Below are 15,584 nucleotides of genomic sequence, written 5' to 3'. Positions count from 1 at the left end.
GCCTCCTGGTAAGTAGCTGTGCAGATAATTTGGGATTTTACTGTGTGGTATCTGCATCCACCCGAATACAATGTGAGACGTGGGATCTATCCCTCTTAGAGGATTTTATACTTTTCTAGATATACTGTAGTGATACAAAAATGATAGTAGGTACCTTTGTTGAAGAACACTTGGAGAGTGCAGATCCCGCCAGGGCCATTTCCATAAGGAATAAATCATTTGTGTATCCCCTTGATTTTAAATCTGCTCCAAACTTGGTTCCTCTCTAGTCTATGATACACCCTTCCACCAAGTTCCATGAAAATGGAGACAGCTGTTTCTTTGTTATCCTGCTCACAGACAAATAAACCAACCAACCAAAAACATGACATCCTTGTCTAAGGCAACAATACAATATATAGAGATTTAAAGCCAATTTCGTATCAACCAATTAGCTGCCTTCAAACTACATGTTTATATTTTTACCATGCAGAATCTGTAAGGAAAAGAGAAAATTATGTTTTAAATCGTATTTTAATCAAATACTGAATGAGAGATACTCAAGAAAAGTATGTCTACTGTGACACTGTAAACCATAAACATAAGGAGTGTTAACTGGGAACTTGTTTTTGCCTAAATCCTGCAAAATCAGCACTGTGTCGATCTACCCAGGTCAGAAACCTGAGTTTTGCATGTGTACATGTACAGGTTTGCTATATGTAGAGTCCTTGAAAATTAAATAGTTTAGGGCTTCAATATATGAATTGAACCAATTGGAGTAAGGAGACGGTTAACTTCTAAGGGGGAATCGCCTGTTGCAGGATGTACTGTATATTACCAGCGCGGTACATTTATTTTCACAGTGAGTGTTTTGCATGCTGAGAATTGAATGGAAACATGTCAGGCAGTGTTGTACATGGTAGAGTCTGAGCTTACTTTAATTGAAGGATTTCTTTTCGAATAAAACCTTGGCAGGCATATGTGAAAAAAGATTGTGACAGGCACATTAGAAGCAGAGGAGCACAGAGTGAGAGTGTTGAAAATATAGTTTTTTCAATCAATTTTTGCCATGTGTCACAAAGAGTTTGCGTTGGATATGTGGCTAGGTATCAGTGCTGCCAACCATTTAAGTCATTTGTACGCCTCTAGTTGGGCAGGTAATGTGAATGTGTGCAATTTGTAAAGCCATAAGTTGTGGGGAAAAGAATTGGGTCTGTATGATTTGGAAAATAGTCTATATGTGATTATTTCAATTGATTTTGCAATTGCGATATAATTCTCTGTATATATATATAATATAAGGATCTCTACCGACCAAATGTGTTTTGTTAAGTCTGTAGAATATGATTTGTAGGCTGGGATATACTTACAGCTCCACTAAACCTCAGTCAACATTTTATTTTTGGGGGGGGCCGCGGCATGGGAATATTTTTTGAAAATCCACCTTGGGAGGCAGCAGAGAGGAGCTGTGGATTATTGTTATTGATGAATGCATCAGTGTTTCTTAGGGTCAAAAACACTAAACTCACAACTTAAAATGAAAGCGTTTAGTTTATTTAATAAAAGGGCACATGTTCAATGTGAAAAGTGACAGTAGATATAGATTAGTTGCAATGTGGTGCTATAAATATATATAAATAAAAATAATAATAAAGAAAATAATAATAATTATAGCCTCATCTTTTTTTTTAAACACCTTGAATTTCAGGGGGGGCGCGGGGCTCCGTTGGCGGGGCTCCGTTGGCGGGGCTCCATTGGCGGGGCTCCATTGGCGGGGCTCCATTGGCGGGGCGCAGCGCACCTCCAAGACAATGGTAGGAGAAACACTGGACAGTATCCTCTTTTCCCAGGATAATACACAGAAAATGCCGTCAACAGTTAATTCAGACTATTTCTCTTTTTCCATATATACCCGTTGACAGCGAGGTCTTGGGGCAAATATCTCAAAACCTCTGCAAATAAAACTGGCATTAAATTGTCTAGGGGTAAGAAGAAGTATATGTTTTATATATTGTGGGTGAATTGACCCTTTAAGCTGTGTTGTTAGAGTCTCTTTGTGTGACCCTGTGCAGCGGCAGGTCATTCTGTGTCTCCTCTGAGGCACAACGAAGCCTTTCTTCACATCATTCTTACTTTGCTGATCCATCATTACAACAGTAGCTGAGCACTGCCACGCTTTGCTGCACGCCGTTTCAATCAACGTCAATGTCAGCAGTACGAATCATAATGGCTGATTGAGAAGGCGTCTGCGTGTGTGTGTGGGCACACTGTTTTGAGTCTGTGGCAGCCCACGTGGGGTGTATGCAAATGCCGTTGTTAGACAGCTGAATGCCTGTGCTTTACTGAGATGGAGGCACCATGGGAAAATGAAAAGACCGGGAGAATAATGACAGATTTATAATTACAGAATCTAGCATTCAGCGCTACTCAGCAGCAACTGTCTAGGGAAGGCAATCTGGGTGTAATTTCTGCTGATCAGGCTTGACATAAACTTAAGGGTCACACTACACGTTTGCCACAGACACGAATGCACATGCACGCAGGTGTACGTGCTAACTCTCCTTTGTGCAGTTGTGAGAGACCCACACACAAATACAAATACAGAATGTGTCACACTTACAATTCACAGAAAATTGTGGTGCGACAGCAAATTGCCTGGTTAATTTGCGAGAGCTAAAAGCATCAAGTAAGCGCTGGTGTCACTGATGAATGAATGTATTACAGTCTGTCTCTAAATCACACCAGATACATCCGCTTCATGGAAAGGGAGGTAACTGATTCAATTTACGGAGGAGACAAATTATATGGTTGTAAGGAGCTAAGACAAAAACGAGCACACTTTTAATTTTACTTTTAGACTGTTCCCAAACTTTAAATCGAACAACTTGCACTTAGAGTAATCATAGGTCGCGAGAAGCAAATGCATTTTAAACAGGCTATCAGGATTATAACTAGCTTGTGGAAATAACTGCGAATTTTCCATTTCCATTCCATTTGAAGGTAATGTAGGCCACACTTTAGTGCTCAGCTCCCAAAATAATACACCAGAGATGCCTGTGGCCTTGGAGCCAGAGCTTTGCAAGCACCGTCGTCTTCTCCCAGATCATTTTTAGAATTTCTCAGACGAGTGGGTTTTGTCGAAGGACATTCAAACGAAACAGTGTAAAAGCAGAAACAAGCTGTTCTGCAATCTTCACTGACTTTGTTTTCCATCAAGCTGTTTCAGTGCGAACTATGATAGTATTAACCCTTAAGTTATTATTTTCCATTTAAGCTATTTTCAATGTTATCTAAAATAAATGACAGCTTTAGACTGGTGGCTGTTTTTGAGGCCAGAATTCTCTCTGCAACACAAAAAAAATGTGGAGCTGTGTTATCTACAATTCTTTCATTATTAATTGCTTCCTGCCATTGTAGGAATACATCATTTGTCAATCCAGCCCTCTGTGCAGCCTGTCGCTTTTTGCAAAGTTAAATCCATTTTGCTATTGTGTCAGATTGAATGTGCCAAAACCCAGTTTGCTCAGGATTACTATGCATGGTCCAACGTCCTGACTGAGTGCAAGCTGTACTGTTTAGTTTTTTTTGGTCTCATTTGTAATCCTCAAACAAATGTCAGTCTCTGTCCCTCGCAGTCCAACAAACACACAAGTCGGGCAGCCATATAGTTCACTCGGTTGACCTGGCGCCCACAGTGAGGCCCACTGTGGAGGCCCCGGGTTCAAATCCAACCTCAGGACCATTTTTGCGTGTCATCCCCTCTGTCTACCCCATTCAACTCTGTTTCACTGTCACTGGTGGCTCCAAAAATGGTGTTAAAAACAATCACACAATTCTGTCAGAATCAAGAACTAAATGACTGACAACTTCTGAATAACTTTATTCTTAAATACATTTAGTTTGTACCTTTTATTTTCCCTTGCAACGTCTCATTGTTTATTATATCTTAACTATTAAGGACCTATGTTACTGATCACAATTTGGGACCATTAAGCAGTTAGACTAGTTTTGTTTTTGGGGTATTTAATTTAAAAGGTGACAACAACGAACAAACATCACTATGAAAAATACTGAAATCATCTTATGTCAAATCATGCAAGAGAAAACATTCTAAGTTTTGCTTTAAATGTTAAACTGAGCCATGGCCCAATCTCAATCGAGATTGATTAAAGTCAATGTTTGGTCATGTCTTTGAAAACACTTGAATAAAGCACTCCATAGATTCAGGCAAAATCTGAATGTGGGTGTTCCATTTCACATATCCCAATTACGCCTTTGACTTTGACATAGATACTTAATAAAACTCCAGGAAGCGTACCACTCTGACGTGATTTCTTTGCTCCGCAGGTGTGTTTGCAACATCGACTGCTCCCACATCAGTTTCAACCAGGTGTGTGCCTCAGATGGACGTTCCTACGACAACCCCTGCCAGGTGAAGGAGGCGTCCTGTCAGAAGCAGGAGCGCATCGAGGTCAAGCACCTGGGCCGATGCCAAGGTCAGAGCCCCAAACAATCACTCCCAAAGTCACAACAACACCTGCAAACACTCAGCGGAAGCCTTTAATCTGGCAGGTGTTCACTCGGGGTTGAAGTGAGGCCGTGGAGACAGACGGGACTAAACACAGGCAGCACACCCTATGTTTCCCTCAAACTGCAGCTCCAAACACATTTCAAAATTACACTTCCACTCAATTATATTTTGGAATAGCGTGCGAAGATAATCCCCAAATCCCACATCCTCCTCTGCTATGTATATTGATTATTGTACTGAAAGGTAATCCACCCTTTTTAGTGTACTATCTTTTATTTGGGTGCTGTTTTTGTTTGTTCTGGGGACAATGTTATTTTAATAATCTCTGTGCGGTAAATCCCTCAACCGAGTCCCGTTGCTAATGCACATGGGAGAAGACAAAGGCACATCGTTCTTTTGAGGATGTTTTTTATTTGATTTTCTTTGAGGTATGATCATCCAACATCTTAATAGGACTCATTTGGCTCTATACGAAATCTAGCTAACGCTGATGGAAAGGGAGGCAGTGAGGGGGGGGCTTTTATTGTGTAGGGGAACATTTGAAAAGCGTTTGATTGGCTTGGCATCACCGGGGACCAACAGGACAATTGATCGAGATGTGAGAAGCAAGATGTAGGCTTTGAGAGGTAATGGGGAGTAAAGCAATCAAGGCTAACCAGGTCTGGAACACAAATGGAAATCTGTATTCCCCCACCTCACACCCTGTGGGTCGGACCACCCCCATCGATCCACTCCACACATTCTGTTTCAATAAGGGACAGTGGGGACAGAAACAAATGCCAAGACACCAAGGGACTAAAACCTGGGTAAAAGTAGACCTTGTGTTAGTCACAGATGTAGTACCTCATTTTGGACGTCCCTACCGCAGTGGGGCCGTGAACGGCACGGAGTCCATCCTCGCAGAAAGGAAAACCCCCCGCATGACTTGATACGCCCGCTTGACAAATTATAATGAAACCAGCTGCAATGGATCATGGATCCACCAGGGGGAGCCGTGATTAAAAAGCTGCCACACTGGAACTCATGTGAAATAAACAGCTGATAGATCTACTGGTGTCTGATATAGCGGATATTTGTTAAAATCCATATGTCACGGATAGGATCATATTCTGTGCTAAATAAGAGACATGTAATCATTTACTAAACATCACCATGTTTTTATTTAACAAAATAATGTTGTTTAATCCACGTTGGCGTACTACAATTCTACAAAAAACAATCGGTATGTTTTTGCATCAGGAAATCCAGCCTGGCCCGGCTCAGACAATTTTTAATCATCATCCTCACGATCATTTAATGTATCATATGTTCGTCGAATTGACATGTAAGCACTTAGAAATATGAATTTGCTGTGTGGAGCACAATTAAAGTAGGAAAACATTTATTTTCAAAGTAAGGCATTTTTGCAGCTGTAGTCTTGTTTAGCCTCTCCCCTCTGAGCAGTGTTACAATTAATTTAGTCACATATTTGATTTTTAAATATAAATAAGTATTTAATACATATAATACTCAAGGTTCTGATCTCGCTAAAACACTGCTTTGTTTCCTAAATTGTAATCGTCGTCTGAGTCAATAAATAATAAGAAATATTAACATCAAAATCATGGGAAATACTACCTTCTTTTGAGGCAATACATTCACAGACTTATGGGGAGAAACATAATCAATCACTATAAAATGCTAATGGTTGAACGGGAGATTTTGTCTAACCATTGTGAAAAGAGGAATTCAATGCGGCAATAAGGCGAGCAAAAAAAACAAAACATTATTCCTTCTGATCTTTTCTTCCCGGCTCTGCTCCATTCTACCTTAATGCTTCTGGGGAGATGGCCTCTCACTTTTGAAGAGAATGGTTCTCATAAATACGCATGAACTAGATGGGTGCACTCACCGATTGAACCCTTTTGTTGAGATAATAATTCACATTCGACTCTCTGCACTTGTAACCCTTAATGGAGGGCCTTTCAGCTACAGGAGAGGTTGTTAGTGCCCTGAGATCCGTTTGAATGTGTTTTTGGCCTTTCCAGGCGACATCCTAGGCGGAGACGGACACTTCGCGAGGACCGACACCACAGGTGAGTGCATGTGTACCCGGGGTCTCATTGCTTGATAACATGTGCTGCCACTCAAAGCTGCATTACTTCTGACTCTCAATTCTTTTTTTATCTGTTGCTCTCAAGACTTCTTTTCTGTTCTCTTTATTATTTATCTCTTCCTCTCTTATCCTCCGCCTTTCTTATGCAGCATAGTAATGTATGTTCAAAGGCAGCCTGAGGCACATGTGCTTTCAGTCTTAATGGATGGTGTGTGTCCCGTGTGTTTTTGTGTTTGTGCAGTGGTGAAGGAAAAGGACCCGAGGAACGGGCTGGCCATCGGCCTGTACATCCCCTGTCCGGACCACTTCAAGAACTACTGCGTGCACGGCGAGTGTCAGTTCCCCAGCATCGTGGCCCAGCCCTCCTGCAGGTACACACACAGTGTTCTGTGAAATATCACTGGGCAAATTAAACGTTTGTACAATGTATTCATGTTATTACTGGCTACTTCACTCATTTATACGCTAACTCTCTCTGATAATCCTGCTACTAATCTTTTTACCCTTGAATTTGTACCTATTTGAATCTACTCTGCTGCTTTTTTGATCTGTGTTCCCTTTGCTGTAAATGTTACGATGTAACTATACTTAGGAGAACAAAAGCACATGCAGGGAGGGTGCAAGTGAATATATGGCTGATATCACTATTGTGGTATTGGGGAAACTGGATTGTATTAACGAGCGGGGCATCCTTATGAAGCTTTGGGGCTTTCTTAAAAAATACAACGCTTCAGGGCTGAAAATGGAGTGAAATCTGGTTGCTTTAAAAACGAGAAGCAGAACATTAAAGAAGCCCTATTATGCTCTTTGGGGTTTCCCCTTTCCTGTAGTGCGTTATAAAGGTTGTTGTGCATTCAGCAAAATCCCAAATAATGACATCACTATGTAACACTTTGCACTCCAACACGTAGCATGTAAGCTAAGTGACGGGACATTTTCTCATCACAACAGAGCAGGCCAGCTAACCAATCAGAGCAGACTGAGCTCTGGTTTTACACAGAGGGCGAAAAGAGGTGCTGCAGCACAGGCAGTATGAGAAAAACAAAGAGCTTTTTGAACATTAAAGCATGGAGACATGTCACGGTAAAGACACTACATACAAGTATGAACCTGAAAAGGAGCCCAATATGTCCTCTTTTATATTCTTCAGTTTTAGCGTAATGAATTGAGTTGGCAAATTCACCAAGGTCTATTTTTTATTTTATTTTTTTTATTATTTCTTCTTGTTAGGCTTATTGTCATAAAACTTGTGGGGTGTGGCATGGGCCATGGACCTTTTGGAGTGGACCCATATCACAGGGAGCATACACACATTCTTTTTCACTTATGGAAACGGACTTGGCCCTTCTAGTTCTTAATTAGTTGAATGGGTTTTTAATAGCTAGCCATCATTAAGGCTCTATTTGTAATAGCTAATTATAAGCTACAGTGCATGGAATGTTATGTAATAATCAATTAAACCATATTCATCCAAGTTATTATTGGCTACAGAGGTTTTACATTGTATCTCTGACTGACTATGGCTATAAACAAATCCTACATAGAACAAGAAGACTATCTTTTCACTTCCAATTTGACGATGCTCTTACTTCCTTAAAATGTAAGATGTAGGATGGCTAGTCAGTTTAATGTTTAGTGTAAGAGCCTGTTTATTTTTAATCAGGCTTGTTTATCTTGAATGAATACGAGCCAGAGAGCCAAGAAAGGGAAGTGTATGAGTTCTGGCTGGAATTCTGCACTGCTTCAAATGAATCATGTTGGTGTGTCCTCCTTCCCTTCACATTATGATTTTATTACACAAGCTTCATTTTGATTTGATGATGATTTCATCTTGAGGACCCACAATTTGTTGCACTGTCATGTCTGCCAATGATAAAACTTGGCTGTAAACACACCACCGTCATTGGCTATTGACACCTTGAATGTGTCATCAGAGTCTTCCCAGAAGCTGTGAAATGGTGTAGTATTGTTAACAGCAGCAAACAAGCCTAAACAACAAGATGGCTTATTCTCAACATAACTAATTCTAACAGTCTTGTACAATTCTAAGCGTTGATAACAGTTTGTTACGTTGTTCCCAAGTGGCCAAAAAACCCTGGCGGAAACCAATGCCTAATTCTAGCACTAAACTTAATCCATCCCCATTAAGAATAATTGTGGCTTTATTCCTACTTGGATGACACTTCTGTTGGTTTGGCCAGCATTTTAGCTACGATAACTTGTCACCAAACGAGCTTGAAAGATTTTAAAAAAGGGACCAAGTGTGTGCACATCTTGGCAGAAATACTCAGGTGCATGACAAAAAACACTTCACTGAAGAAGACAACAGTTGTTGGCACACTGTTTGACTCCAAACAAATCCTTCGTTCCTCTTTTTCAAGGCAACGTTTTGAAGGAAAAGATCTTTTTAAACTCGGCTAAACCAAGAGTTTAGATATAGCTTGTCTGTAGAAATCCCTCACTGCAGTGAAACCGTGTGCTTGGAAGTCAGTCTGTGATGGAGGCACACACCTTAAACAGAAACATGAACTAAACTTAGTCGAGAGAAGTCTTCGAAGTTCAATTTTTTTTTTAAATGGATAAATACTGACAGGCAGTGGCTCAGTCAGTAGGGGCTTGGACTGTGAGCCGTATGGGTCGTCGGTTCAATTCCCCGAACTGACCTAAATATGGAGTGTGGACTGCTACGTGGAGAGGTCCCAGTTCACCTCCAGGGCCCTGCCGTGGTGCCCTTGAGCAAGGCACCGGACAACCCCCTTCCCCCCCCCCGGGCGCTGTACAATAGCTGCCCACTGCTCCTAGTACTAGACTCCTGGTACTAGGATGGATTAAAAGCAGAGAACAAATGTCACTGTGTGTGCTGTGTGCTCTGCATGTGTGACCATTAACGAGGGGTTTCATCCCTCCGATTCTATTCTAGAAAATGGTTCAGCAAAATGTCATCACTTTGAAGGACATATTGTTCATATTTTGTATAGAAAAAACTGGAAACTGCCACAAATTCAGACACACTTCACACACACTTACAGAACAGCAGTCTCACAGCTGAAAATGACAGCTCTCGTACATATTCACACAAAATCCACAAGCATTTACATAAAGGCACAATGAGGAGCGGTATTAAAACCCAGCACACACACACACACACACACACACACACACACACACACACACACACACACACACACACACACACACACACACACTGAATGTCTTCTCCAGCCTGATTGTGTAGCAGCCAGGGGGTCCTGGTATCTCTCCCTCCCTTCCCTCTATCTCTCTCTAACCTCTCTCGTACTGCCACACATCCTGCATGCATACAGAGCATTGCTCAGCGGGGAGGGGGTGTGGAAGGTCTCTGCTGACCCCTGCTGGCTGCAGGATCTAGAGGCTGTGTGTCCTAATGAGAAGGAAAGCCGAGCACAGTGCGAAACGGAGCACAAACCACAAACAGAACAAGGTTGCAACGTCGATCTTTACCAGCGTTAGGTCGAATTGATAGAGAATGTGAAGGAGACTGTGTGTGTGTGTGTGTGTGTGTGTGTGTCTGTGCTAAATGAGGATGTGCACGTGTTGGTGGGTAACAACCTCCCCGGAGACAGGAAGACAGGGGATAGAGAGGAGATGGAGAGAGAAAGAGAGATTAAAAGGGGAACCATTTTAGCTCCTCTCTGAGGACACAGATCATCTCCATTAGTCTCTCTATCTCTGTGTGTGTGTGTGTGTGTGTGTGTGTGTGTGTGTGTGTGTGTGTGTGTGTGTGTGTGTGTGTCTCTTTCAAATCTCATCCACACTATGCTGGCTAAATTGGAGAACACCGATGATATGCTTTTTCAGGTGTTTTTTCTCTAATACCTGAATAATATTAATGTTTTCCTCTTCATCCTCTTTTGGCCCAAAGGCAACAACGCTGTGGACCATCACATAATGCCTGTGACGTAGTTCATATAGCCCAGTTACAATTTGGATTTCAGACGGTAAACTGTGACCCCCTCCTGAACAGAGATATTGTTATTCCCTATTTTATGATCACACATTCGTATGATAAATACAGTCACGACGACACCTGAAGTCTGTTTATACGCGAAATACTCAAAGATATAAAACCTCAAAATATACTGACATTATCAACAGATATGAGGTCAAGACTCTGCGTAATATTCGTGTTACCAATTTGCAAGGATGCAGACCTCCGCACTTACCCACCGTACCCACATAATACCAGTCCTGTGTTTTACTGACAGTAGCATCCCAAGATAAAGATAGTCAATCACAGTGGCTGGCATCTCCGTAGCTTCCTTATCTCTGGTGTTAAGTGTGTGTCTGGTTTGCGTAGCCACATTTGCGATCTACGCTATCATCCCGATAATACAAATATGCTTAAAACTCTTCAAATGATACTCTAACATACAGAAGTAATATTACAATACATTTAATGAAGTAATAGATATACTGTTCATATTCAGTATATCCAAACAAAAATGGAAATTCATCACAATTACTTTGTATATTTTATCTTCCCATTCCTAGTTACCTAGCCTGCAACCTATATTTATATTTCCAGGTTTAGTGTTGACAGAGGCCGAAAACCAAGAGAAAATCATGATGAATGTACCTGCTAACCTCAAAATTACACTCTCTCCCTCCTTCCCTTTAACACCGCTACCTTATCAGTCATCTACACCGTCCCGGCAAAGAAAAAGCACACTCACCACACACTGTCACACAAACACATTGTTCCCCCTCAACAGCTCTCCAACAGGTACCCACGTCTCCATTAGGAGCACGGAAATAATTAACCTGTCTCTCAGTGCGAAGAATGACTCTATTCTCCTCTCTTTCTCTTCTTCTCTGCATGTGTTTGTGTGTGTGTGTGTTCCCAGCTGTCACTCGGGGTTCCGGGGCCCCCAGTGTGACATCAAAGAGTATAACGTGCTCTATGTGGTGCCAGGCTCGGGCAAACTGCACTACGTCCTCATCGCCTCCATCATCGGAGCACTGCAGGTGGTGATCATCTGCGTGGTGGTGCTCTGCATTACCAGGTGAGTCATGGCCCTCACACACACACACACACACACACACACACACACACACACACACAGCTCGCTAATGAACCTGGCAGCAGTTATTTCGATGTCGTCTGTATTTGGGAGTCACGGGGGGAATGCGGAGCTCCGGAGAAATCAGATGAAAGGTCACCTTGCTTACAACACAGAGAGAAAGCACTGTCAAATTCCCCTGTGGACACACACACACACACACACACACACACACACACACACACACACACACACACACACACACACACACACACACACCTACATACAAGCACAGATACATGCTGATATCTGTGTAGGTTAGCGCACTCTCTTATCTGTTTTGTATTCACGGTAAAGACCCACACACACATATATAGCCTGCGGCTGTCTGCCTCCGGCTGACCTCAGCAATTTATGACTTATAATAAAAGATTTTAAAAGACTTTTGGCCGAGACAAAACTGCTCCTCTGAGCAAAGAAAGGGGAGGGACAAGATGAGAAAGAGACGTTTTAAAGGGGAGATAAAGAAAAGAAGAACGGAACACTGAATACAGCCACTGTTCCATTCATGTTTCCTCCTGCTCAGCGATATGTATTTAAAACCAAAGAGTATAAAAATAGTCCTTGTAAATGTAAAAGAAATACATGACACTGCTCTCACTTGTTACAGTGGAGCCAAATTAATTAATATATATAAAATGAGATAGGAAGCAGTTTTGGTTATTTATTACATGGCCTAGTCGAATACTCAATTCTCATTGGTCAATTGGATATTCAAGAGGTTGTTAATAACACTTACACACCTCTGCTAAGAAGGATTTATGGACTATGTGCAGTCATATCAATCCACAGAAAGAAGTCCGGTCGATTTAACGTCAGCTGTTGACAACAAATATTAGTTAGAAAACTGTGAAATACTTTTTGAACACTCATTGCTATATTTGTGGAGAGCACGAAACTTTGGATTAATGGCTAAACGGTCCCTAGTAAAGAAAAGAAAAAGAGTACAAGGGAAGGAAAGAGTTTAAAAGACAAAGCACTGGACTTCAGATAAATCAGCAGAAGAAGAGAGACAGGAAGTAAACACTAAAGGGAACAGCAGAAGAAGACAGACAGTAAGTAGACACTAAAGGGAACAAGAGAAGAAGACAGACAGGAAGTAAACACTAAAGGGAACAGCAGAAGAAGACAGACAGGAAGTAAACACTAAAGGGAACAGCAGAAGAAGACAGACAGGAAGTAAACACTAAAGGGAACAACATAAGAAGACAGAGAGGAAGTAAACACTAACAGGAACATGGTTTAAAGACTGGTTAAAGGAAAATAAAATGTCAACACAGTTAGAGAAAACATCAATCAGTGAGGCCGTCTTTTTAAGTTATGTTGCTTTCACCAGAGTTCCAGTCGTTGGAACGTCGTGGGGGAATTAAAAAATATATAGTATATCTTAGCAGAAGCAATACAAATATTTTGAAGTCAATAAAATCATTTTAAATCAATATTGTGAGTCAAGTCGTCGGTTTATTTAGTATGTGGCCGTGATATAAGCGAGATAATGTGCAACAAGGCGGTCGTTAGTGAAAAAGGAACAACCGAAGCTAATGATTCCTAAAATATATAGTTCAATAACTTTAAAATGATATATAACGGATAAAAGCAACACATCTCCTTATATAAGAGGAGAGAACCAACATTATCTGAGATATTTGCACGGAAAACGACTTTGAAGAGTAATCAATTATCAAAAATTATTCTCTGCCATGTTAAATGACTATTGTTGCAGCTTTACAGTTTATACAGATGTAGATTTGAGTGCCTATTGTCCTTTCTCTGCTGCACAGACTGACTTTATGTTCTGAACTAGCAGGGCGAGTCACATCATTACCCAGCATGGCAGTGTTACGGTTAATAGGAGTCCACTCTAAACACTCCACTGAGTGTAAAGCACAACTAATATGTATGTCTTATAGAGCTCAACCCTGAAACTGCACTTCCTCTGGTCTAAAGCAGGACGCCCACTATCTGTGAAGTGGAGTGGATGAATGGTTATGGACAGACATACGGAGAGTGCTTCCATTTAAGTTAGATCGTAAAGACTTACCGCTCACTTAAAGGTCAAACATGTGGGAGTGGAAGAAGGTCAATCCTATGTTTGCCACCTGTGTATGCCATCCTGCCACATGTTGGAGAAGGTTTGCTGGAAGGAGATTCACTTTGAGATGTAATGTTGTTACCACAATATCGTATCCTTCCTACTGTAGACACATCCACAGAAAAAAAAGAACAAATCCATAGATAAATACCCTTAAACACAGCAGAGTCATTTAAAAATATGGACTTGCGCAATGTCCAAAGGCAAAATGTGTGAAAATATACTCAAATAAGTATTGTGAGGCTGCGGAGAAGTTCGGGCAAAAAAAACTGTATTCTACAAATGTAATACAATTCTTGTTGGGGATAGATCCTCTTAAAACTCCCGCCATGATGGTGTCAATACATTTTTCAATGATAATGTAAATACTGTCAGTCCCCGCTTAGTTGGACGCAGATTAGAATCGGAACATGAAGCATTTCATCCCTGTGTCTCAATCTGTGTTTTTACTGTTGTATTTTCAAATGTCACAATCTATCTTTGTTTCCCTGTTTTATTTTGAAGAGCTTTCCCCCCCTGTGTTTTCCCTCCTGTTTGATTACCTGATCTGTTCACCTGGTGCCTTTATGTTTTCCCTTCATTCCCCCCCTCCCCAGCTGTGTGTTGTCCTGTGATTAGTCCTGCATGTATTTAAGTTCTGGTTTTCTGTTGGATCCTTGATTTTACACATGGGAGTGGTCTGGTCTATTGGCTGTATACGTATTGTATTGAACCTTGAATAACGGTATTTTTCTCTTAAACCATGATACTCCTTTAAAACCCCCTTTCAAATCTATCTCGAATAAAGGCTAAACTGATCATCAAAAAAAAAAATATATATATATATATAATAAATTCCTCATATAGCAAAACATATAGCCAGAGGTGGCAGGAGTACTCAGATTTTTTTTAATGACGTGTATACTGCAGGGTAGCTTGTGAATTTACTCCAGGTGTAACTAAAGTCTATTTAAGAGTCGATTATATTTCACATAATTAAGTAACTAAAGGTAAAGGTAGTGGAGTAAAAGTACACGATAAACCTCTGAATTGTAGTAGGGTAGACGTAGCAAAGTAGCAACAAATGTAAGTGCAAGTATCTCAAAATTGTACTTAAGTACTGTACTTGAGTAAATCTACTTAGTTACTTTACAATTGCATATTACATAATCACAGTTTTCATCATGCAGCCCCAATTATTAGCCAGACGTTAGTAGTTACGTTTTTTTTGTCAAATGGTAGAGTGGCTTTATTCAGTCCATAAAATAGAATTGCTTCAGAATGAACTTGTACAGCTGTAACATGCTTCTCCTTGTCCCCCCCCCCCTTCACAGGAAGTGCCCGCGGACCAACAGGATCAACCGGCAGAAGCAGAACAATGTCCACTTCAGTACGGAGAACACCATGCGTGCCTCCACCCGGCTCATCTGAGCCCCCACACACCGGACAGAGCCCCCCCCCCCTCCGCTTTACGGGGAGTGCTGTGGCGTTAGATGTCCCCCCCCCTCTCCTTGTAGGATCTGCTTCCCCTTCACCCCCTCTCCCCTCTCCTCCCAATGTGAACTCTAATGAAGCCCGGGGAGGACGGTGGTTCTGCAGAGACAGTGATGAGACAACCCCCCCTCCCACACACATACACAGATGCAGATGTGTCTTCCTGCACCTTCCGCCCAGGGTTTCTCAAACGGACTGAACCATGAGGTGTCGTGGCGGGGGGGGGCATCGAGGAATGTGAGCGTGAGTGTGTGAATGTGTATTAGACGTGTGAGCTTTGGTAGAGGCGGGCTAGCCGGTGTCTGTCGTTTCTAG

At 41.5% G+C, this 15,584-nt stretch overlaps 1 protein-coding gene across 1 annotated transcript; it reads left to right on the top strand.

Moving 5' to 3' along the window:
* Window positions 1-3,213: 3,213 nt before the first annotated feature.
* On the top strand, window positions 3,214-15,578 carry LOC104959899 (tomoregulin-2-like). Its single transcript, XM_010787814.1, has 7 exons — window positions 3,214-3,219; window positions 3,477-3,547; window positions 4,327-4,475; window positions 6,538-6,585; window positions 6,847-6,976; window positions 11,489-11,647; window positions 15,110-15,578. Exons 1-7 carry the CDS (start codon window positions 3,214-3,216, stop codon window positions 15,204-15,206), a joined length of 660 nt encoding a protein of 219 aa, XP_010786116.1. The 3' UTR covers window positions 15,207-15,578.
* The last annotated feature ends 6 nt before the right edge of the window (window positions 15,579-15,584 follow it).

This window comes from Notothenia coriiceps, unplaced genomic scaffold, assembly GCF_000735185.1.
Source record: "Notothenia coriiceps isolate Sejong01 unplaced genomic scaffold, NC01 NC01_scaffold00031300, whole genome shotgun sequence".
Classification (NCBI taxonomy): Eukaryota; Metazoa; Chordata; class Actinopteri; order Perciformes; family Nototheniidae; genus Notothenia; species Notothenia coriiceps.
The sequence above is the reverse complement of the archived record's forward strand: the minus strand, read 5'-3'. Positions and strand labels throughout refer to the sequence as shown.

What these genes read in the sequence shown, in the direction of transcription:
- LOC104959899 (XM_010787814.1), top strand. An exon ending in GTCCTGACTGAGTGCAAGCT is followed by an intron (nt 3,548 to 4,326) that starts GTACTGTTTAGT and finishes TTTGCTCCGCAG; the next exon opens with GTGTGTTTGCAACATCGACT. An exon ending in GTGGCCCAGCCCTCCTGCAG is followed by an intron (nt 6,977 to 11,488) that starts GTACACACACAG and finishes GTGTGTTCCCAG; the next exon opens with CTGTCACTCGGGGTTCCGGG.